The sequence below is a fragment of the Cimex lectularius genome, unplaced genomic scaffold (assembly GCF_000648675.2).
Source record: "Cimex lectularius strain Harlan isolate CLEC.00 unplaced genomic scaffold, Clec_2.1 scaffold19, whole genome shotgun sequence".
In the NCBI taxonomy this organism is placed as follows: Eukaryota; Metazoa; Arthropoda; class Insecta; order Hemiptera; family Cimicidae; genus Cimex; species Cimex lectularius.
Genome location: NW_019392664.1, coordinates 570,746 through 594,525, shown reverse-complemented (window position 1 = coordinate 594,525; position 23,780 = coordinate 570,746). Strand labels below are relative to the sequence as shown.

The 23,780-nt window shown below is 32.4% G+C and overlaps 2 protein-coding genes across 2 annotated transcripts; one reads left to right on the top strand and one right to left on the bottom strand.

The window, feature by feature from the left end:
- The first annotated feature begins 4,595 nt into the window (after window positions 1-4,595).
- On the top strand, window positions 4,596-20,026 carry LOC106662053 (gustatory and pheromone receptor 32a). The gene is made up of 6 exons (XM_014385858.2): window positions 4,596-4,760; window positions 15,501-15,651; window positions 15,716-16,019; window positions 19,568-19,630; window positions 19,720-19,809; window positions 19,923-20,026. The coding sequence occupies exons 2-6, from the start codon at window positions 15,620-15,622 to the stop codon at window positions 19,983-19,985; spliced, it is 552 nt and encodes a 183-aa protein (XP_014241344.2). The 5' UTR covers window positions 4,596-4,760; window positions 15,501-15,619; the 3' UTR covers window positions 19,986-20,026.
- A 214-nt stretch (window positions 20,027-20,240) lies between these two features.
- Window positions 20,241-22,541, bottom strand: LOC106662052 (putative gustatory receptor 28b). The gene is made up of 5 exons (XM_014385857.1): window positions 22,520-22,541; window positions 21,322-21,445; window positions 21,131-21,193; window positions 20,414-20,503; window positions 20,241-20,339 (listed from the first exon to the last, which is right to left on the bottom strand). Exons 2-5 carry the CDS (start codon window positions 21,391-21,393, stop codon window positions 20,241-20,243), a joined length of 324 nt encoding a protein of 107 aa, XP_014241343.1. The 5' UTR covers window positions 21,394-21,445; window positions 22,520-22,541.
- Between the last annotated feature and the right edge of the window lie 1,239 nt (window positions 22,542-23,780).

Sequence of the window (23,780 nt, the reverse complement as noted above, 5' to 3'; positions counted from 1 at the left end):
TAAATATTGCATTAAATTTGTATGCAAGCCTACTTATTTTTATCCAGTGTCAAAACAGGTTGTCAGATGTCATCCAGAAGAACCTGATTCCAATCTTTTCCTTTTGCTCAGGATCGAAAGAAATCTTCTGGCACAGATGTGAACCCAAGGACGTTAATTTCTTTTAGTTACGTCAAACGTAAAAATCAATTGGGAAAACCCTTTAAGGAATGGCTTAATCGGACATCGTTTTGAGATTTTTTTTTAAACTTAAAGATAAACAAGTAAAAAACTTAATTACGAATGTAAGAGTTAAATTGGTCTTTCAGGAAAACCGAGCTTAATTTTAATTTTTCAAACCAGAGAGAAACTTAGGCCAGAGATAAGGAAACGAGTTGTTTAGGCAATCAAATATATTTCCTATCGTTTTTCCACCATGTTCTTCAGATACTTACACAATAAATTATGAAAACTTTTCTACATGTTGCTATAGGCACTGATTTTTACCTTTGACCCTCTTCTTACACACTGGATGAAAAACTACCGTATTCTTTACCTGAGTACCCCGAGACGCCATCCTCTCCAAGGTTCTACAAGCTCTTACACAAAATTTTTTAATAAAGTTTATAACTTAAGACTATAATCATTAATATTTTTCCGAATCCTAAACATCCGTCAACCATTGTTTTAGCGTTTATCAAAAATATTTTAAATTTTATTAAATAAAATTCTGAAATCTCTGAATGAGCAGTACCCAATGTTGCGTTTCTTTTTGCTTATTTATGCCCTACTCATGAAGTAACAGCCGGTGGATCTTTGCAGATCCAAAAGGCATGAAGAAGAAACCAGTCGAGCCAAGGACGAACCGGGTGAATAAGAGGGTTGAATTAATGACCAATACGGAAGGCCAGCAACTCACAAAATGACGTATTAAGTACGAATTATGATTTTCAGGATTAAACTATTAACGGGGTCGGCCTATTCAATTTTTCAACCGCTTCTCGTTTTCTGTTTCAATTAAGAATAAGTACGTAAATCCACAGGCTAATAAGATTAGTGAAATATTTTGTAATAAGTGCTCTAAAAATTGTCGGATCTCTCTCTCTCTCTCTCTCTCTCTCTCTCTCTCTCTCTCTCTCTCTCTCTCTCCTCTCTCTCCCTAGCAAGAACCCTCGATATGCACTTACTGCCTCTAAAAGCCACTTACCACCACACAACGAGGTGTGCATCTCTACTAGATATTATTTTATGCAATAATCTCGATATCATTGGATCAAATGAACAATATACAACGTTAGAAACTACAAGAAAATAAAAAAATACGCTTTAATTGAACATGCAAATTTCGCTCACGCAGTATGTCCACCATGTCTGGAAATATAGATTAGACCTAATTATGGAATTCTATTTCTGACCCCTCCAATTCATTCACTCAATTTCCTTTAAATAATATATGTCTTTATTACATCTGATTTTTTGTCCCTTTACCATTAAAACTTTTCCCCTCGGTTTGTTTTCTATTAGAAGTAGTTTTACTATTATGTTTAATCTTTTTTGATGGTGTACTAGCATGTAGCGAATAATGTTATAATCTCGCTTTAATTCTTATTATTTTTTTGTTTATTCTTTTTCTCTTGACAACGACCTCCGGCAGACGGATTGTGATCCATGCCTTTATTATGCATTGCTAATAATCATTGTTATATACGTAGAAATAAAAAGCATATTAAAAAAAACATGCAAACGAAATTGATTGGCAATCATTATATGAAACAAGCAATATTAACTAACAATTGAGTCTACTAAATAAATTCGCATCAGTAGTGGAAATGAAGTAAGGAAAAATGCCTATAAAATGGATGGTGATTGGGAAAATTTCCGTGTTTGAAGAAATCAAATCAAACAAAAAATAAACGAAAAAAATAGAAACTTCCACGACTTATTTCAGAATAATAACAAAACAAAAGTGGAAAATACTCAGAAACTATGGTGCCTGAAAACAAAGAGGATATAATGATGAAATTAAAGTAGATCTTGACGAATTAAACAGTTTTTTTGCAACACTAATGCTGAAAAATACACCCTGAGATCCTGCGATGCTAGAGATCAAGCATCTACATATACTGTAGAAAAATTCAAAATCAAAGAAGTCACTACCAGCCAAGTACAAAAAGCGATGTCCGAAATAACTTCGGATGCAATAGGGGTAGACGAAGTACCAATAAAATTCCTAAAAATGATAAAACACGAAATGAGACCGGTATTTAATCATTGTTTAATAAATAAGACCTACCCGAAGTTATGGAAAGACGTGTCATAATACCACTTTCAAAAACACCCAATCCGACACTACTTAGTGACTTTAGACCAATAAATGTTTTGTGCTCCCCCAGCAAAATTTAGATAAAGTAATCTACACTAAGTTGATCAACTACATCGACAGTAATAATCTATTAAACAACATGCAGACAGGATATCAATCTGGGAGTGGCACCAGCACTGCGTTAATAAAACTCATAGATGACACACGACATGCAATAGACCAGAACCATTCTAGAGAAGAATTAATAATTCTAGTGCTCTTTGATATTCAATAAATCGTGAGCTTTCAATAACGGTACTTCACTCGTACATGAACGAGAGGTGCATTAATAACGGATAAAAAAGAAAAATAGCATGTCGTCGAAGAAGGAAGTAAAGACAGGTATCCCACAAGGTCCTGCTTTGTCCGGACTATTGACTATTCATTGTAGTAATCAATAGCACATGCGACTCTTTCACAGAATGCAAATTAATATTATATGTTAATGACCTTCAAATGTACATAAAAAGTAAGCTTGATAAAATTAATCTTAACAATCTCTTTCCCTCTCTTCACTTTCTTTTTTTCTATTCTCTCTTCTCTCTCTCAGAGAGAGCTCTTTCTTATCTTTCACTGTTAACTCCCTCTCTTACTCTCTCTCCTGCTCCCTCTCACACTATCTCTTCTCTCTATTTCTTTTCTATCGCTCTCTTCTCTTTCCCTCTCGCTCTCTCTCTTCTCCCTCTCTCACTCTTTCCTGCTCGCTCTCATTCTCTTTCTCTTCTCTCTCTCTCTCCCTCTCTTTGTTTTTCTTTTCTCTCTTCTCTCTCCCCTCTCTCTTTATCTTTTCTCTCCCGTCCCTCTCTCTTCCCTCTCTTTCTTTTATATCTCTCTTTCCTCCCTCTTTCTTTTCTCACTCTCTCACTCTATCTCCAGCTCCCTGTCCTCTCATACTATTTCTTCTCTTTCTTTCTTTTCTATCTCCCTCTTTTCTCTCCCTCCACGCTCTCTCTCCTCTCACACTATCTTTTCTGTTTCTCTCTTTTCTATATCCCTCTTTTCTCTCCCTCCACGCTCACGCTCTCTCTCTCTCTCTCTCTCTCTCTCTCTCTCTCTCTCTTTTTTCACTCTGTTTTTACATCTCCATATTCTTTGGATTTTTTATGTCTGGAGAGTTCTAAACTCTGTACGGCTGTGTACAATTGTTTTCTCAAACGTCATGTGAAGATTTAAGTTTCTGTTAGAAATTGCGCCTGTTTTTTTTCGTTTTTTATTTTTTAAATTTTAAATAAAGATTCCTGCTAATGTAACGTTGAAATCAACTTACAGTCTTGTATAAAACGCCCGACGGACAAACCTACGATCTAAATAGCACATACTGTCATTACACCTGCAGCTATTCTAAGAGAACAGTCAACTAAAAAATTGGCAGCTCATTCAAGACAAATCTGTTTTTTATTTTACATTCCCTCGTTATTGTTATACATCATAAAAGTGATAATTGGAATATTATATTTATTTCAAAGCTAATGAGGCTTTCTTTCATTAAATCGAATCAGTCATAATTCTTCCCCGTTTTCTCTTGTATCGACTATTTTCAACGACCCTGACTTTGTTTATTTATTTGGAAAAGTACCAATATGAGAAAGAATCTAAATGTATTTGTTTACTTTTTTATTAATTTCCCCCGCTCAATGATAAAATTAGTTTTGCCCTTTCTAACCGGCTAAACGAATCGGCGTCAGCGTGTCTAAAGGAAAAATTGTGAATTGGCTTAATCAAACTGCATCTGACTCTAAATTAAGACTCGTATCAGCCCGAATAAAAATGCCCCGGGCCTTTTTATTTTAACGATTTTGACCTATTAACCGGCAGTCATAAAAACATTCTGCCGAGGCCGTTTTAAACAATCACACTGGATTGGATTACAGGCTGAACGACCTATAAATGACACTATCTATCAACAGTCATACAATTGAAATATGAGCAATATCCTGGAAAAGACTAATTGCCAAGATTACAAGTTGTTCATAATTTTGTTGGTTTTGAGATTTATAATTGTTTCATAATTTTAGTGTTAGCAGACGTTGAAAGTGAAACGACTATGTACGTCTTTCGGAACAACTGCGCATGAAAGGCTCGACTGAAACAAATAAACAAGCTGTATTTTTATTTCAGGTTATTTGTGCTTGATTTCAAATTGAGGCAAAATACTGCGAGTTGAATTCGACTGATACGATAGACTGATAAATTGACTACAATCACCAACGATGAAATTGTTATCGTTAAGTTCAACTACTTGCTATAAAGGACCTGAAATAAAGGTCCTCCTGTTCTAATTTATTCGTTTGCAGCCAGAAGAGAGGTGGAGAGGTGAAGGAAAGAAATGCGAAAAGTGTGGCCAAGGAGGTTCGCTTTTTGCCACAGCTGGTGCCCCTTGCTGAGCCAGTTCAGAGCGGTCAAGGCTAGTGCTGAAAAGGTCTATTCTTCTGTCAACAATACAAACTTTCTGCATATTATTCTCAGTGTCATTTTCTAGCCTAATGTAACCGTGTTGCCGAAATTTGTCTACCCATTATAAAGCAACCACGAGGGGTAGCAATATAAAATATTAGCACCAAGGTAAACTAGACTAGACTGTAGGGGACGCTAATGTTCCTCATATTTGGTAAAATTTAATAATTCCCCAATGTTTAATTTGTAATTTTTGTTTTATACATTTGTATTTGACTTGTCAGTGAAAGAAGGAAAAGGGGAAAAACCGGAACCGTCATTGAAAGTCAATTTTCCTGAACGCAACGAGCCACTTTTACATGCTTTCTCATGAATATTTATGCGTATGAGAACGGTGCATCCTTTAGTCGAGCAAATTAAATTTAAATTTCAAAAGCCTCAGATCTTTCTTTTTCTCTCACAAACTGCCCCTAATTGCCTCATTGAAGGAAGGCACGTTTTTGGAATAATCTTAAATTTGTTAATAAGGTTTAATACTGTACAGGCTTTCGGGATATCTGACCTTAACCCCAAGCTGTAACAACAAAACAATAACAAAAAACACTAAACGGACCGCATATATACAGGAAGAAAAGTACAATTAACAATTCCTACAGTAATGACAGCTACGAACACAATTAGAAAATACAAAAACAAGACATTGACATAACAACCTGCTCGAAAAGAAATGGCACATACATTGAACAGGCAGGATGGAAAGTAACAAACAGATACAAAGAAAATAATTATATTTCATTTAGGGACAATGGAAAAAATTAAAATTGGAGACTCACCTCACATAAAACTATTAGGAACCCTCAACAACACAAATATTTGGCCAAGCGGACCACGAAACCTAATAAAAAGATACAGACAAGTATGAAACTACTACAGACGTACAAATAGTACGAAAATGAACATACACGAAAACTTGGAAATAAACAAAGCCATCATATTTATCACTAAAAAATTAGATAAACATACAAGATCAGTTCACATACATCGTTGCAACTTTCAAAATAATATGCGAATTAAAAAGTAATTATGTTTAAGGTTACAAAGACTGGTCAGAACAATAAAAAAAATTTAAAAAAGGGAGAAAATTTTGATATGTGTGTTCAAACACCAACCATTTCTGTCTTTGACTGATTATTGAATGGGTATCAATATCCCTCTTTCTACTTCTCACTCTCACTCTCTGTCTGTCTGTCTCTCTCTCCATCTCTCTTTTTTATTTACCTATCTATTTGTAAAATACATAATACATTATTTACAGCGCTGTCTATCTAGTCCGAAGCTCGTGTGATTTCAGTTTTTGATTGTTGTTGATGTTGATTGTTTTGAGTGTGTGTCTTTTATAGTTACCCATTTGTTGCAATTGTTGTTGTTTAAAGTTAGGTTTAAAAAGTGACACAAATTAAATCATTTTCGTATTTTATTCAATTCAATTTTCGATTTTTTCCTTTTTTTTAACCAGTTACACGAAAAATTGAAACTATCGAATTCTTAAGGAAAACTTCAATATCTTCAGAACAAATCGAGGAATGTTTGAGTTCGTTTTATCATTATTTCTAGAATGGAAAGAACTTTCAAAATTTATGTAAAAATAGAGCATTATTTATAGCCAGGTCGGCTTTCGCACCAACTTATTAAAAATTCTAACAGCGTTTGCAGATTCTATGTGAAAAATTGCCTTTGGAACTATACTTAGTTTTACAATAAAATAGGCAGCGTAAAAATAAAAAGTCATTCTTTTATTTTAAAAAAATCACACGCTATCTTTAATGACTATTCCAATCAAATTATTTATCTCTTTTCACTAAGCTATCAAAAAAAGAATCAAAACTCGATTCTTTTATCTTTATAGTGATACAAAAATATGACAAACAATAAAACCTAAAAACTTAAACGAGATATCGACTTTTTATTATCATGCCGTCAGTAAAACATTGTCATAAAATAATATCAGCATTAGTATCATATGGAGTTCTCTTCCTTCTTTTCGGAGTAAACAGAATTTCGAAACAGTCAAACCAGAAGCCTCCCTATCTACCCGCCCTCCCATAGCACGATAATAAAACTTGATAAAATCTATAATTTGTTGATAAATGCCAAAAATAAAACGGTCGCATAAGAAATCTACTATAGATCCTAAGGTAAACTTTGACCAGTTTTGTTGTAACAGTTTATTTAACTAAATTACACAACTGCTAGATACATTTTTTTTTGACATCCCAACCAAAGGATTTTTGTAAAATGTGATCCATGGCTGTCTCATATCATGTCCGACCAGTGGGTCGCATAATTTTAATATTAAACGGGTTTTCTTAGAAACAGCTTAATTAAGTATTACTTAATGATATGACGTCTACCTCTTGGAAATATGGAAGTTTCCCTCTTGTACATGATACCGAGATTTTAAACATTGCTAATATAGGTTTAACTTTTGTTATTGTATTCAACAATCCCTCCACACAAAAAGTAGCACCACGAGGCAAGGTGGGAAATCAATTTTCATCAAAGTTATTCCGAGATCGTGAGATGTGGTCTGGTGTGACGTAGAATTAATAGAAATTTTAGATTAAAAAAATGAATTTATACAATGCTAGAAAATTTTAGATTAACAGAATACACGGAAAATAAACACTTTGAGTGAGTACAAATACTTAATACTTTTAATCAAAAAATTTTCTAGCATTGTATAAATTCATTTTTTTTATCTAAAATTTTCTAGCATTGAATATTTTTTTATCTAAAATTTTCTAGCATTGTATAAATTTATTGTTTTATCTAAAAGTTTCTAGCATTGAATAAATTCATTTTTTTATCTAAAATTTTCTAGCATTGTAAAATTCATTTTTTTATCTAAAATTTTCTATCATTGTAAAATTCATTTTTTTATCTAAAATTTTCTAGCATTGCATAAATTTATTTATTCCACATCCTACATGTATTTGTAAAATTTAAACAATGTTTATAGTCCCAGGCCCTGAAGATGATCTCAATAAAGATCGAAACGTTGGCACGATAAAGAAAATGTTTTTGTACAACCTACGTCATACCAGACCGCATCTCACGATCTCCGAATAATCATTGACTAACGGTCACTAAACACCACACATTCATCAAAGTGTTGTTAAAAATTCTCATCGCTTGTTTAACGGGTGTACTAATTTTTTGGCTTTACTTCCGATAATAACTCGCTTCGAAGAATCATTAGATATAAAATCACTTTCAGGAGAAATTATTCTTTAATTATTTGCTAGTTCTTTCTACCTTGTTATAGTTCGTCCATTGAGTTTAAATTAAAAGCCATCATCTTTCCAAAAATTATGTCCAGATTAAAAGTTCAAAATATAGTTGTTTTTTTTATATATTATAATAATACAAGCTAGATTTTGTAAATTGGCGGAATAGAACTCGTCAAAGTAACATTTCGAGCCGCTTGGTCACTAATTTATTAATCATCTAGCATTATAAAGAAATTCGAAAGTAACCTAATCTGTGAAAGAGCACTAATTTTTTGATAATACAGGCGATCTTGTATTAATAATACAAATAAAGATGGGTATTTTACAAATTTTACAAAAGATAGGTATTTTACTATTAGTGACTGTTTATGAAACGGAATTCCTTGTATTTTAAATATTTTTTCTTGCAATTTCGACTTTGTATTTTGTACTTTTTTATTATGAAAGCAAATTGTACAAATTGCACGCTACTACACTACTAGTATTAATTAGTTTGCATTTCATCATGAAACAGAGCCCTGGTGGATCGTTTTTTGTCAAATGCTGATTTTTATCATGGATGCAGTAATGTATGCAGAATACACAGATTTAATGATTCGGTTGGCCGAAAAAATCTCATAATAAAGCAGCTCCTTCCAATCCCACCTAATGCACATTACCTTATTTGGATGTATCCAGCTTTTGAAGTTGTTAACAGTGTGTCGCTGCGTTTTCCCCAGCATTTTCCTCTCTAAACATTGTTATAAAATTGTGGCCTAATAAATTTTTCTCAACATGTGAGGAACCGATTTATTGCTCCGACAAACATGTACAGCTGTTCTGAAATGCGTTGAAAGGCTTGTATGAGATATGTTAAGAGTCTCTGCGATGTCTCGTGTCGTTCAGAGCTTGAAATGGTCATCATCAACGGATGAAGCCGTGGGATTTTAATTGCTATTCGCATGTAAAAGCATTGGGTGGTTTGACTTCTCGTCCGCGACACCCAACGGGCCGTGAAACCCTCCTGCACGACATGAATTGCCTTACTTTATTTTTAATTATATTTTTCTAAATGAGACGAATCAAGTAGCTTGTTATTTAAAGTACTCCTGTTTTTTCCAGAGCGTTTTTTTAAATAAATATATATTCATATATGTTAATAGTTATGAGTTATTCAGTGTTATATCTTAAAAAAAACATAGGACTTAATTTCCGTCCTTGTCTACAAAACAAATATTTAAACTGCGCACTTTTTTCCTGTTTTTGAATATCGAGTCGCATTTATGGGAAATTTTTAAAACAAATGCGACACAAATGCCGCACAGGTCGTAAATCACAAACAGAACTGGAACAAGTAAAACAAAGCGTTCCGGCTTTTAAAGGTTTACCAAGCCCATTAAATTTGGAATAGTTCATAAACTTAACGACCTTAAAAGATTAGATAAAAAAGAAGGCATATTGTTGATAACTTTAAGAGCAGAACAACTCTGGTTTGTACAAAAAGACAGTTACTTATCAAATAAATGGGACGCGGCAAAAACACAATAAAATTCTTAAACAAACACCGAATGAGCTTTCATTACAGCTTTAACAAATTTTTCCAACGAATTTTTTCTTACAATTTAAAACAAACTATGAATTGTAAACAAGGATACAAACATTTAATGAAAGGCAACAACCCACAGACAATTCGAAATATTGTTAAGACAAAATGTCCATTTATATTATTATTAATGATAATTTAATTCTTTAAATTTATATTGTTTCCTAAAAAATGCGAACTGCTTACTACAAAGCTTAATACGATTTAAAGTTCTACATAAAAGAAACAAGAAGACAACCTTCGCGGGGCTCAATTCTCTTGAATAGAAAGGATTTGAATAGTTTTCTTTCATAAAATATTGATTTACTTTTTTTCCCCTAATTAATCAAACGATCGTTGTTATGATGGCTTTGAAGCCAAAACGCATTATAATTCAGTCTAATCAGCGAAAATAGCCAGACAGGAAATGATTTTATTGATTAAAATCGGCACAGAATAATTTCAAAGGGTTATTAGTAATCAAAATGCTGATATAATAGAAAACATGATTAATAATATCTATCTTAGATTTAAAACGAATTTATAATGCAAACAGTACATTCTTCTGTTCAAAGGTTGTTTATAAAATGTGAAAAATAATTAAATATTTTAAGCTAATTTAACAAAGGCGCCTGAGAAATTAGTTAACCAACTAATGAGCAAACAATTTTTTTTAAAACACGAACGATAATTCAGTAGTTATTGCAAAAACTATAAAAATAAACATTAAGTTAAAACGGGGAAATTTAATAGCTACAGTTATGATAAAACGCATTTATGACCATATTTTGACAACCGATTGTGTTTTTCTCAGACCTTACTGGGATAACGGCCAAAAAATGTATTTTTAAACTTGACAGTTTGTTGTTGCGGTGCTTTTTATGAACAAAGTTTGATTTGTAGCGGTAGTCATGGAACTTTTTCGATTACCTTAAACACAAGAACAATTTTAAAATTTATAAGTAGAGTGTTGAGAAAAATAGACGGAATAGGAAATTATCAGTTTGCATTAATCGACAGTTCGTTGCTTAGAACTTTCAAACCTCATAAATATAGTGCTACATGCTTTTACAAACATGATTTCGATAATCACGCATCGCACAATGGGTCATTACTACGTTGAAGATCGTCCCCTGTGCAATTAGTCAATACTATGCTTTTTATGTTTTGCCATTTGGGAGGAGAAGAATATCGGATTTTACAAGTAATCACTTAGTCAGAGAGCTATTTGGTCATCTCATCTGTTGGAACAAATTAGAAGACAATTTTTTTTTTATAGAAAAATAATTACAACGGGCGAACGTAGTCTAAAACGTTTTACCAATGAGACTGCAATTGTAGCGAGCATAAGCTATTTTTTCTAAAGTCAGTCAAATTAAACATTTATAACTAACATGCTGCACTAATGTATACATAGTATGTTATTCATATTATGTCTCTCTCTCTCTCTCTCTCGCACTCTCTCTCTCTCTCTTTCTCTTTCTCTCTTTACCTACCTACCTTACCTACCTTTCTTTCATTCTTCATCTTCGTGTCTAGGATCTCTCTCTCTCTCTCTCTCTCTCTCTCTCTCTCTCTCTCTCTCTCTTTTCCTCTTTCCTTTTCTACCATTCACATACATACAGTTATTACATTCTTTCCACTCACTCTATTTCTTTTTCGCACGCTTTTTCTCTCTTTCTCTCATTCACATACAAACAACTAGTACAGTTTCTCTCTCTGTCTCTCTCTCTCTCTCTCTCTCTCTCTTTCTCTTTCTCTCTCTTTCTCTCTTTACCTACCTACCTCTCTTTCTTTCATTCTTTATCTTCGTGTCTATCTTTGGATACTTCTATCTATCTACCTATTTATCTTTATCCATCTTACCTTTCACTTGCTCATTTTTCTCTACTTATCAATGGATCTCTCTCCACATATCTCTCTCTCTCTCTCTCTCTCTCTCTCTCTCTCTCTTTCTCTATCTATCTATCTATCTACCTATTTAACTTTATCCATCGTACCTCGCTCTCATCTCGCTCGCTCTCTCATTCTTTCTCTATTGATCAATACATCTCTCTCTCTCTCTCTCCCTCTCTCTCTCTCTCTCTCCCCAGGTCTCCCTCTACTTCTTTCATACTTTTTTCTCAGACAACACACCGTATTCCCTATTATCTAACAAATTGTAAATTTTCAGCGAGGTCAAACTATCCTACTGGAATGTAAACAGTAATATTGACACCAAAAGTGTCAATATTTATAACAACAAAAATGATATCGTAAACCGATTCCTAGGAATCTCTACTTGCTAGATGCACAATTATGAATGAATTAATTATTTGCAGAAAGGGAGAAAGTCATCGGGTCGAACAATTTTAGCAGAATAGGCTCATTCCACTTAAGCGGCCCCCTCACAGCACTCACGTGCCCCTCACGTGAACGGTTCGTGATGCCTCTTTTAGACCTAAATTGATGACGGCACATGTTAAATTTACTTGGGTGGGGTTTTTTACGGTTTTATTGTTAACAATACAATTATAAATGAGATTATTCCTCTTGAACGCTATAATCACCAGAGAAAATAAATTTAAACGGTCCACTTCTCATGGGAACTGGTTGTGAAATATGGCGTTTATCAACTGCGTTTTTTACCTATTGTTGTTTTGTTTTTTTATCGCTATTCTAGGAGATAATGGTTTTTGATCCAACTTATCACTTATTTGTGTTAACACTTAAGTCAAAAAAGCAACTTCTACATATAGCATTTTTACAAAATATAAAGTGCAGTTTCTTTGTATGGTCCACTTCCCATGGGAACTGGTTGTGAAATATCGCGTTAGCGACTGCGTTTTTTACCTGTTGTTGTTTTTTGTTTTTTTTTTAACGCTATTCTAGGAGATAAATTGTTTTCGATCAAACTTATCACTTATTTGTATTAACACTTAAGTCACAAATGCAACATCTACATATAGCATTTTTACAAAATACAAAGTGCAGTTTTTCGTACGGTCTGCAGGTTTTTGAATACTATTGTGCAGATTAATCATCTTGATATACTTAGTTTCACAATGTTTATCCTTTTTCTGCCATACTTTACATACAAAAAATACATTGTCTTCTAATGAACTTCTGAACGTCTTTAAAAAGTCTTTTTGTTAGCAGTTTTGCAAATTTTTGAATATTTGTCAGCACTTTAAGCAATTTAGACTTCGTGCTCGCTCCATTTTTTAATTATGTATTTATTTTCAAACAGTCAACAGTCATCTTCAGAGCCGCAACAATTGAACTGCTAGAGCACAATAAAAAATAAATTAATTAAAAAAAATAAAATAAATAAAATAAAAAAAATACAGTGCTTACTTTCCTTTAGTATGGTTAATGTCATGCTAATTGTTTGTGTTTCTTCCTCATTTTAGAACTTCAGTAATACAACCGGAAAAAAAACAACTTTAACTTCCACTTGCTTGCAAATTGTTAATATTTTTCTGGAGTTTTATCAATACCTTTCAATGCTTATGCTCTCTATTTTGTATATTTAATCATTTATTTATTCTTGAAAAGAAAATCATCTGTGGACACCCTGGATATAAACAAAATATAGTTTCTTCCTTTATGTAGGTTTGATATTTTAAAAAAAATTGTTTATCAACTCGCAATATTTTCATTCGTCAATAGTTGGATTGTCTCATCTGCTCAAACTCACTATTTTTTTATGGGCTTAGGTATTTTATATTAACTTTCTTCATATCAATTTGATATATAAATTTATATATAATTTTTTTAAGCGATGTTTTATGTGGGTGGCTTCCAATTTGTCGACATTTCAACAGTTGATCTAAGGTTTCTTTAAATTCTGACAGACATCTTCAGGCAAGTGTACCTACTGGCCCAAGTCAAACCTTACTTTATGTGAGATTTGAAACAAATTGTGAAGTAAACTACAAATACTTGTCGACAGTTTGCTCATCCTGGCCTGCTTTTTCTCATTACTTTAATTATTCATTTTTTTGACTGACAAATTTTGGTACTTCATCTTCAGTTGATGCTTCACATACCAATCACTGAATATGGCAAGAAGTTGAAATACGTCTGGTAGATTAAAACGATTAGAAACTACCAAAGTAAGTCATATAATAGATGTAAAGGGTGATGGAGAAAAATCGAGTTCTCTTCCAAGAAAGAATGTATTTAAGAGCGAGTGAGAATGTGAATGGATTTGAATTAATGAATTGACTTCATTGGGGGCTGAAATGACCTAGCTGTTGATCGCCTCTGGGGCCCAACCTCAGTAGTTGGAGAAGTGATAGGCTTAACTCTGCACACGAGTGTATAAATGTACATGTACTGATTTGAGCTTGTAAATCAATAATCAGTAATTTGAACGAGGAGGATTTCTTCATTTAGATATCCAGCATAAAGAGCTTAAAATATTATTTGGATTAATTAATCTATATGTAAGGTATTTGTTGAGATAAAAAAGTCAGTGTTATGAGCGGGATTCGAACCCACGAACCTCGGCTAAATACGCCGCTGCACAACCACTTGAGCTATCGTGACTTCGATCCACTCGGACACTAACTTCCCACCTCAACCCAACCTTTCAAAGTTGGTGTCCGAGTGGATCGAAGTCACAATAGCTCAAGTGATAGAGCAGTGGCGTATTTAGCCGAAGGTCGTGGGTTCGAATCCTGCTCATGATGCTGATTTTTTTTATCTCAACCAATACCTTACATAAAGATTTATTAATTGAAAAATGTTATTTGGTCAGTACAGTACATAAGCCACTAGCCATCAGACTTTCTTGCACATACTTTCTCTACTTACTTTATTTAATCATTTTATATGTACATCTAATGGCTTTAAAAGTTAATAATTGTTGGTTTCACATTTTGTGCTATTATAATCAAACCCTGTACTTTTAAATTGACAGAAAGATATTTCAAGTCATAAATTTAAACATTTTTTTTGCAAAGAGTTTTGAGACCTTTGGATTTTTTTTTGGTATAATATTTTAAAAATCAACTAACAACCTTCAATGCTCGCAAATGAAAATATAATCCCTAGCGAGAATACTGGACATAATAACATTAGTTGTTTATAAAAAAAATATTAGGGAGAGTTGTATCATTACAGGAAGCAGTTGTTCAAGACTCTGAAAATTATATAAGTGTATTTATTACCTAATCACTCTTCAAGGTAGACAAACAAAATGGCACACTTCGAAATCACGGAAGCATATTTTTATTTATTTACATTTCAATCTAAAGAGCCTTTTGAATGATTAATGTCAAAATGACGAAGAGTATAGTTATAGACGTGATTCTTTAACAGTTTTATTATGATTTGAGGTTGATGTTTGTATTGAACAAAAAAGATTAAGCTGTTTTTTTTATATATATTTTCAAATTAAACCAATTCATTCGCACAAATCAATACACCATTATTTTAATGTTTACTTCTGCCATTTGAATTGCTTTGCTATAACTAAATCATGGTGTTTTACAAAAGCCTAGATTCTTCTCTTCTTTTTACACTTTCCAAGCAAATCGGGATTTTTCAGTGTGATAATTACAAATCAGGCCTTAAGAGAAGAATATTTGCCAGCATTTCATTAGTGATATTTACACTTATTTCCACCACTTTTAGAGTATTTTACATATGCTGTTCAGGCAACCCGTGGATGAAAAGGGGACTGAACCAAGAGATATTTTCACTCCAATGTACCATTCAATTGATATGTGTATCAGTTCATTTAGCAAAAATGTGGCACAGTTCTTTCGACTTTTTGATCCTGTATACATTTACAAATAACATAGTTTTGAAACATTTTTCAAAATATGCTTTGTTTTGGACAATCACGGGTGACAATTTTTAAATTTGTTCCTATTAAAATCTGAAAATCTCATTGAAATAGTTTTATATTTAATTTTTTTTTCAGGCACCTTTTGGCTCATTTCATATACAATTTTGTACATTTGGGTTACAAATGTTGGAAAACTTATTCGTTTATCATTTACCATAACACTGATTTATGATTTACTTAATCATCTCATATGCATGCAATTCTGTGCATTTCTTGAATATTTGAGGTAGAATTTATATTTTAAATATTGAATTAGTAATTCAAAAGCTAACGACCAGCGTTTTTTTCAGATCGCTGTTTATCAAATTACACTTACAGGTAAAATATAAGAAAAAAATTACAAACTTAATCACCCAACACAGCAGAGTTATCAGTATGGCAATGGTGGCAAATAAACTCTACAACGTACAACTTTTAGTTATTTTCATCGGGCTGTTCGTAAATTTAGTCTCTTGGCTTTATCTACTTGTTGATGAAGTTCAAAATACCAGCAGATCACCTGTTGCCCCTGGCTTGCTCCGACTGGCAGACAGCATGTGGCAAATTTGTGTCATCTACTTCATCTCATCCTCATGCCAGCTCACTAAGCATGAGGTAAATCAAATTAAAAAAGTGAAATGTAAAGTCAGTAAGAGTCAAAATAAACATGTAGTTTGATAGATACCTATCATCCTGGTCTGCCTATCCTTGCTGTTTTTTGTCTGTCAGGCGCATTTTGGTATTTTACCATCTTCAGTGTGTCCGATGCAGACAAAAAACTTCACTTTACATAATCACACATTGAATCCCACTTTGAGAGGACTAAGCAGACAAGGGTGATATTCTTTATAATATTAATAAGAGGAATCATTAAAATATTTACAAGTAAATTGCACATTGTAAACAATTTAAATTGATTTATAATTATGAAAAATTAACAAGCGGGATTCGAACCCAATTTATACCCTGGTGCTCTAACCACTTAATCTATCGTGACACAAACTCATCATCTCATCCTATAAATTTTTCAAGTTCCCCTCTTTTTGGCAAATATTCAAATTTTGTGTAATCGGACTGGATTATCGGCGAACAGGAAGCAGTCATGGGGAGCTGTTAGTGAAGTGTAGATACTTCACTCTCAGTACTTTATTAATCGATATGTTTTAGTTGGTCTTAGTTAACCTACGACTTCAATTTATTTATAATTTTTATGTAAAGTTGGTCGAGTTGAAAAATTAATGTCACAAGCCAGAGGTCATGGGTTCGAGTCCCATTCATGTCATTAATTTTGCATCTCAACCACACTTTACACAAAAACTAAAAATCATTATTCATATTATAATTCTAAAACATATGGATTACTAATCAATACTAATGACTAAAGCTATTTGGTGAATGAATGTCAGGAAAAGGTTCAATACTGTCAGTTAAATATTTGATGCCAGGTTGACAAAGTCAAATGGGTCGGAAAAATACAATTCACACAGATCAACCTAAGCGAGACCAGAAATTACCTCAAGCTAAAGATATTGGTTTACTATTTACTATTTTAGTCACACTAGGCTTACTACCTTACAATACTAATTTAGATATAACAGTGCAGTCAAGAATAAAATATTTGATAGTCTCCTCCATTCTAGAAACTATACATTTGTCTTCAGTCATCATTATTGCTTACACATCAACCGCAGATTCTAAATTAAAATATTACCTGAATGTTGTCAATGCGTTATTTGTTTATGTGCCAGTACTCATTTATATTCCAACAGTTAAAACAGATATTATTAAATATAGAAAGTTGTTATATAAAATAAGATTAATATATACAAAACGAGTTAATTTGTTTTATTCAAAATTTATCTCTGTGTTTAACGTGACTTGCATTATTATGAACTTAATGCCTTCAATTGCGACTTATGAAACTTCATTGCTTTATAAATATATTATGACTTCAATAGCTATTCAGAGATTTTATATGCAATCAATTTGTGTGCAATTCTGCACTTACCAAAATGTTTTATCAGTTGGTTTACAAGCACTAACATTAGATTTAGACAAAAGCAATGCAAATATCGCCTATGTACTTCACAATCATACTGAATTGACGGACCACTCATATATCTGTATAAAGATATTTTCTCGTTTTATACTTGTAGCAATTCCTATGTGCTCCTTCTCACTTGTTTATTCAATATATTATGCAATAGAGGACATTGGTGGATCTAGAACTTTTCTTGCCGTTTCTGGATTTATTTTTAGTATTTATAATTTAGTTATTATAATCTCCATCTGTAGAGCTTGTGAAATGGTAAAAGCAAAGGTGAGAAATCGTTGTTTAACTAAAAAAACAAAATAATTTCAGTTTATTTTCTTATTCAAAATATTATCTTTTTTATTTGTTATTTAATTATCATTTGTTTATTTTATACTAAATTCATTCATATAATTTATATTCATATAATTTCTTATGCAGTTAATTTTTATATTTCATGAATTATTTTTGATTTATTATTAAATTTGTCATCATTTGTCAATTAAAGCATTTCTTATTTAATTATACTAAATTTGTTGTAAATTAGAAAATTTAATCAATCGTCATTTAAAATTATCTAAGCAAGTGTTGTTTATTATTATCTTTTTTGTAAACAATAATACAAATAATTAACATGTGTATAAATAAATCAACCAGCAATAAACTATAGTTGTTATGCATTTATATAAACTATAGTTATATAAATCGATAAGAAATAACTTTGTCAACTATGCACAAATCAATATTACAAATGATCAAAGTCAATTCTTCATGAATTTGAAGACCTCAGGGTTCTTGAATACATATGGCAAATTTGGTGTCCAATGTTCTCCTCTTAAGACAATGTCCCATTGCTGCAGCACAAAAATTGGGCAGTCCAGGACGATATGCTTCGATTTGGAGGATGTTTATCGGACAGTATCGTGCATCGTCCTCAAATAAATTAAATCTCTTCAAGTAAGCCTTGGTTTTCCCATGACTGCTGAGAAATTGCATCTTCCAAGTAGTTGAGATTTGAGTTTTCAGATGAGACGAGATGGTTGAAAAGAAGTTTTTTGTGTTGGATACATTAATGGGTGTAACCCCACATTTCTTCCCACTTTTTTTCCATTTCTCAATTTAGGGCTGCCTGGATATAAGTTGCGGGAACATGGTGAAACGTCGAATGAAGACTTTCTTCTAGAGCAGCAACTTTTGCTTCCGCACCTGCCTCTTCATTCTCTCAATGGCCAACATGATCTTTAATCCACATGATGGATATCTTCCTTCCCATACTGGCAAGCCATGAAACCAGGAATCTGATGCCTTCATTAGTCCTCATGTGGTTTCTTACGTTTTGCGTTGCCTTTTGAGGAACTTCACTATCTATCCATAATACTAGTTGCCTGGAACGTCACACAATTGCAACCAGTTCAACACTGTATATAGCTGGAATCTCAGCCTGATTGTTTCAGCACCAACCCTGAAGTTTGCGATGGACATTGCTGTGTTCATGTTTATTATAATTCATAAATTGTAGGACTTATTTATTTTGTAAACATGTTTAGTTTTTCATTATGCAAGTATAATAGGAATAATTTCTGAGGAAACAAGTAATTCCTGTTGTATAGTTCGGCTTAATATCCAATTTCCCTTTGGATGCTGCAAAACCCTTTACAATACCTTTTACATATTACTACCTATTAAAATTCCATGGACTGTAGCGGGATATGGCAATACAAATCAGTTACTTTTATCTCTCAACCACCCAAGTCCTTTACTTTATTGATTATATCAAACTTTTTTTTTACTGATGGACAGTAGTAAACTGGGCCAATCCTCTCCCTGTTCTTAAACCCACCCTATTAAGGAGAAGGGCATTGGTAGCCACAACTTTTTTTTTTGAACCCTGTGTGTGCGTGCGCGTGTGTGTGTGATCAAACCCCTGTGTGGTGATATGAACTCTGTTGTTGCTCACATCAGTAAATTTGGCCAAGTGTAGCTTTGGTTCCCTTTCTTCACAGCTGGCCCAATTTCCCACAGTCCCCATTGTTGGCCGATAATAAAGCCCATATAGCAATACACAGGTTCAAGCATAACTAAACATTGAATTAATTTACAATCGCCCCTTTAGATACGGTTTTGGTTGCAGGCAGAAAAATTTAACCAGGCTCTGTTTCGTTTGATGACGGAGAGCAGTGAATTGTGTAAAAATGTAAGTGTGTAAAGCATTAAGTACCGTATAACAACTGCTTAAATATCCCTTTTAATACATACAATAATATCGATCTTTTTTTATTCCAGGGAAAGTTACAGCTTCATTTGACAATGAATCAGACAATAAATTTCACTGCTTGTGGATTTTTTACGTTAGGATATCCTCTTGTAACATCTGTAAGTATTAGGCTGTAGCATATTTTCTAAAAGAAATTTGTAAAGTTTAAATATTATCTCAAATTTGTTCGAAATAATATTTTTTATTATCCTATTTATTATTTTCTTTATAGATAATTGCTGCAGCTACAACATACTTGGTGATTCTAGTCCAGTTCAGCATGCCGTCCAATTAAATTGAATAATATGTTATAAATTATGAGTAAAAGTATGAATGTAATAATGTAATGTATGAAATTTTTCTTTTAATAAAACTAAATGCAGCTATATGTGTTTATTTTTGAATCATCCTCGCTTAAGAACCTACAAATAAATCAAGGATGAAACAGAGGCTGCAAATCATACGAGTGAAATAGAAATTACCATTGTTAAACTTTTTTAAATTAATTCAATAACAGTCTGAAACCATCATGAATTAATTATTTTCATAATTATTGTTTTACAGGAATAGAAGCATCTTCCTTGTTGTCCTTTGAAGGGAGGCTGAATTGTACAAGAATGACCAGGTAAGTGGTTGCCGCAGCGATCATCTGACAACAAAAATAGCTTAGTTTCACTATTTGCCTGAATTTTCACGATATAAAATTATCAAAATGGTCCTCACAGAAGCTACGAAGGAGTAGTTCAAAGTGAAAAATCCGCATGCACTGAAATTTATAGTTTGTTTCATTATGACGTAAAGCTGTAATTTTTTCTGAAACAAAAAAGCATAAAGATATACCCATGGAAAGATAAGTAAGCATGTAGTTGGTACATTACAAGATAGATAAGTTAATAGATGAGGGAACAGATAATATAATAAAACTCAAAAGCACAAACATAGATATTGATTGATTGATGGGTGATTGGATATATAAATATATTAGTAAATTGATATACAGTACAGTATTCAGGGAGATAAATGGATAGAACCAATAAATTGGAGATTTATTATTTGATAGAAGCGATGGCAGTAAAATTTTCATAGTTTATAGAATTATTTATTTTTTAAGAGTAGGACATGAAGATTTTTTAGAAATTAAAATGTAACCTCAACATATACATAGTTTAATGCCCAAGTCATATTTCCCACACTAGCGGTTCCGAGTTTCAATTCCAGCAGTTATATGATGAATGGCATTTTAATTGATAATAGAATGAAAATTGTATTGTTTGTCCCCTCGTCCGCAAAACCCAATGGGTAGTCAGATGTTAAGCCCTCCTGTATGACAGGAATTACTTTACTTCACTTTTATATAGTTGAATGTTTAGATCAACTTTTAAAAGAATCAAACAAAGAAAATGGGTATGAAAATAGTGATTTTTCCAGGACTAGACTAACATTTCTGCATAGGTGATCCCTCTCCTCCATTTGTTTGAATAGCACAGAGTTAAATTCCTTTGTCTGTAAAAAAAGTTTAATTTTAATATATCTTAAAAGAAGTACTGGAAAATTTTTGTACTTAATATAAGTTTGTTATTAAGTGCATATTATTATCTATACAATTATTATAACTGATTAAAGAAACATACCTTTTCCTTGATTTGTTCCGAAAGTCTCACTATTATAAGCATTGTCAATATTTGGTAGATGATAAGTGGCATTCGAGAGGTAATCGCAAGTATATTTTCATAATTTAATAAGTCTAATATCCAACTGTAAGTAGAACACATGAAGTAGGTGAACGTTTTGACCGTTATCAAAAATATTTGGGGCGAAAATATTTTATTATTTAACGTAGTTAGTTCTAATATAATTTGAAGACTTTTGCAATATTTTTCATGGCGTGCTTGAGTTCTGTAGAAGTCCTTTACTAATGATTTGAGTCGACTGAGCACAATGTGGCCAAAGGTGCAATATTGCATTACAATGAATGCTAACCAAAGTTCACTTACAAGAGAAAGTATAAAGGAATAGTAAATCCTAACATCGTTTTCATTAAGACTTAATAGCATGCCGATAAAATAAGCCAAATTAATAATTATAATGATGGACAAATATTTTTTGTTATATGGAGAATTTACTTTCATCCAAAAATAAGGCATTTTTAAAAAGCCTGTTAGCATTCTGTTTATAAGAACTTTGTTTTTTACTAAGATGAACAAATGCAGAATAATACAAAAATTTGTCAGACTATTTTGTAAATAATATAATTCTTTATTGTATCCAGTTTGAAGCCATGGTAAATGCAAAAGGGCGTAGTATAGATGGTATGATAAACCTAGGCCGACAAGTAGAGATGTCAAAATTACAGAATAAATACACCAGGGCAAAGAAAATGTTGTATCTAAATTAAAAGGAAACAGGCCCATGAGTCTGGAAAGGAATATAAGAGGGCTCAATTCCTTCCACAAAATTGTAGATAGTAAAATTTCAAATTCAGCCATCTATATAGTTAAATTTTGACAGAGAAAACCCAAATCAACTGATTGACCAGAAGGAAAAAATACAAATGGGTGTTTGTTACTCCTTTTTGAGATTGATAGAAATACTATAATTTAACACACAAAAAAAAGTCAAATTAAACCATTAACAAACACAAAAGGCAGATGGAAATAAATGAGCACCATAAATCATGGTCATCAGAGGTCAAGTGAATTTGACTGTATATTTGCAGTGTAAATGTGGAAATGGATATTGATTTTGTTAAATCAAATATTATTCATGGAATAATAAATGTTAGAAACAACAATTTCAAAATAAATTGTACACATACTTTCTGCTACTTACATCTGATCATTCGTTAAATTAATTACAACTGACACTTCAAAAAAATCATCTTGAATGCAGTAACTACCAAATTTAAATTACATATTTATTTTCTTAAAATATGAATAGATGTACAGATGAAATATTGGAAAGATAGATAGATATACAGGTAGATTCATATATACATATTAATAATACAAGAATCACTGGAAGGGTAGATATATCACATAAATTTTTTTGATGGTGTCTATTCTGATTTTATTGAACTTCATAATAAGATGATGAGAAATAATTAAATTCTCTTTTCCACAATAAGAATTTATTCCATCAGATGTGTTTCGGTCTAATATAGACCATCTTCAGTGCCTTTTTTTATATCAAGTGGTATGACGGTTTTTTAGATTGTTATAAGTTTAAAAGGACTAACAATGTTTTCTTATATTTTGACCTCAACAGTTAATCTTATGATTCTTCCTTCTTGAAGGTGGGATAATAGGTTGAGGGTTAGGGATAAGTTTTGTTTCTAGTCTGAATAAGTACCACACTAGCTCTTTTTTTTTTAAATAAATTGTTATAAAATATTAATGACTGACGACCACTTTTTTAACCATTGCGTTAACTCACCTGAGGAAGGATTAAAATAAATCCGAAACGTTGTGGATAAAAACTGGTTGTGGTTTTTTGAGATGACCTATTATCCCACCTTCAAGAAGGAAGAATCATAAGTTTAAAGGACTATGGATTATATTTTAAATGTTTATAGTTTTCAGTAAAATTGCCATTTCTATGAAGACACTCCCAAAGCGTCCTGAGCACAAAAAGATAATGAAATGGTAGAATATTGTATTTCTTAAACAGTGGTAGCGAACTTACAGTTCTATTACAAAACATTATCCTTAAAATTCTTGTTTGAATTACAGAGATAGGACTGGTCACTTTCATAGGCATTCCCCCAACAAACTAACCATACTGGAACTGGGTAAGGGCTTTAAGAAGGAAGGTTCTATTGCATTTATTGCATAAAAAGTATATCTTCTTAGACCATGCAACAACTTTTTTTAACTATCTCAGTGTGTGCAAACCACTTAATATCGAACTATATCTAATCAAACAGCAAAGCATACAAATTTGGATTTCATACTAACAGATGAACGATTATGTGAAAATCATTGCTAAAAAAATTAAGGTAGCTAACTATACGCTCTTCTACCTCCTACCACACACATTCTGAATATATCATCAACAAAGGCCATCAGGATACCTTTCAGGACTTGGCGAGACA

Coding starts and splice junctions, on each gene's coding strand:
- LOC106662053 (XM_014385858.2), top strand. CDS start 15,620: ATGCAATTCTGTGCATTTCTTGAATATTTGAG. Junction 15,652..15,715: donor GCATTTCTTGAATATTTGAG/GTAGAATTTATA, acceptor CGTTTTTTTCAG/ATCGCTGTTTATCAAATTAC. Junction 19,810..19,922: donor GATATCCTCTTGTAACATCT/GTAAGTATTAGG, acceptor TTTTCTTTATAG/ATAATTGCTGCAGCTACAAC.
- LOC106662052 (XM_014385857.1), bottom strand. CDS start 21,393: ATGCCACTTATCATCTACCAAATATTGACAATGCTTATAATAGTGAGA. Junction 20,504..21,130: donor GGGATCACCTATGCAGAAAT/GTTAGTCTAGTC, acceptor TTTTTGTTTCAG/AAAAAATTACAGCTTTACGT. Junction 20,340..20,413: donor ACTACTCCTTCGTAGCTTCT/GTGAGGACCATT, acceptor TTTTGTTGTCAG/ATGATCGCTGCGGCAACCAC.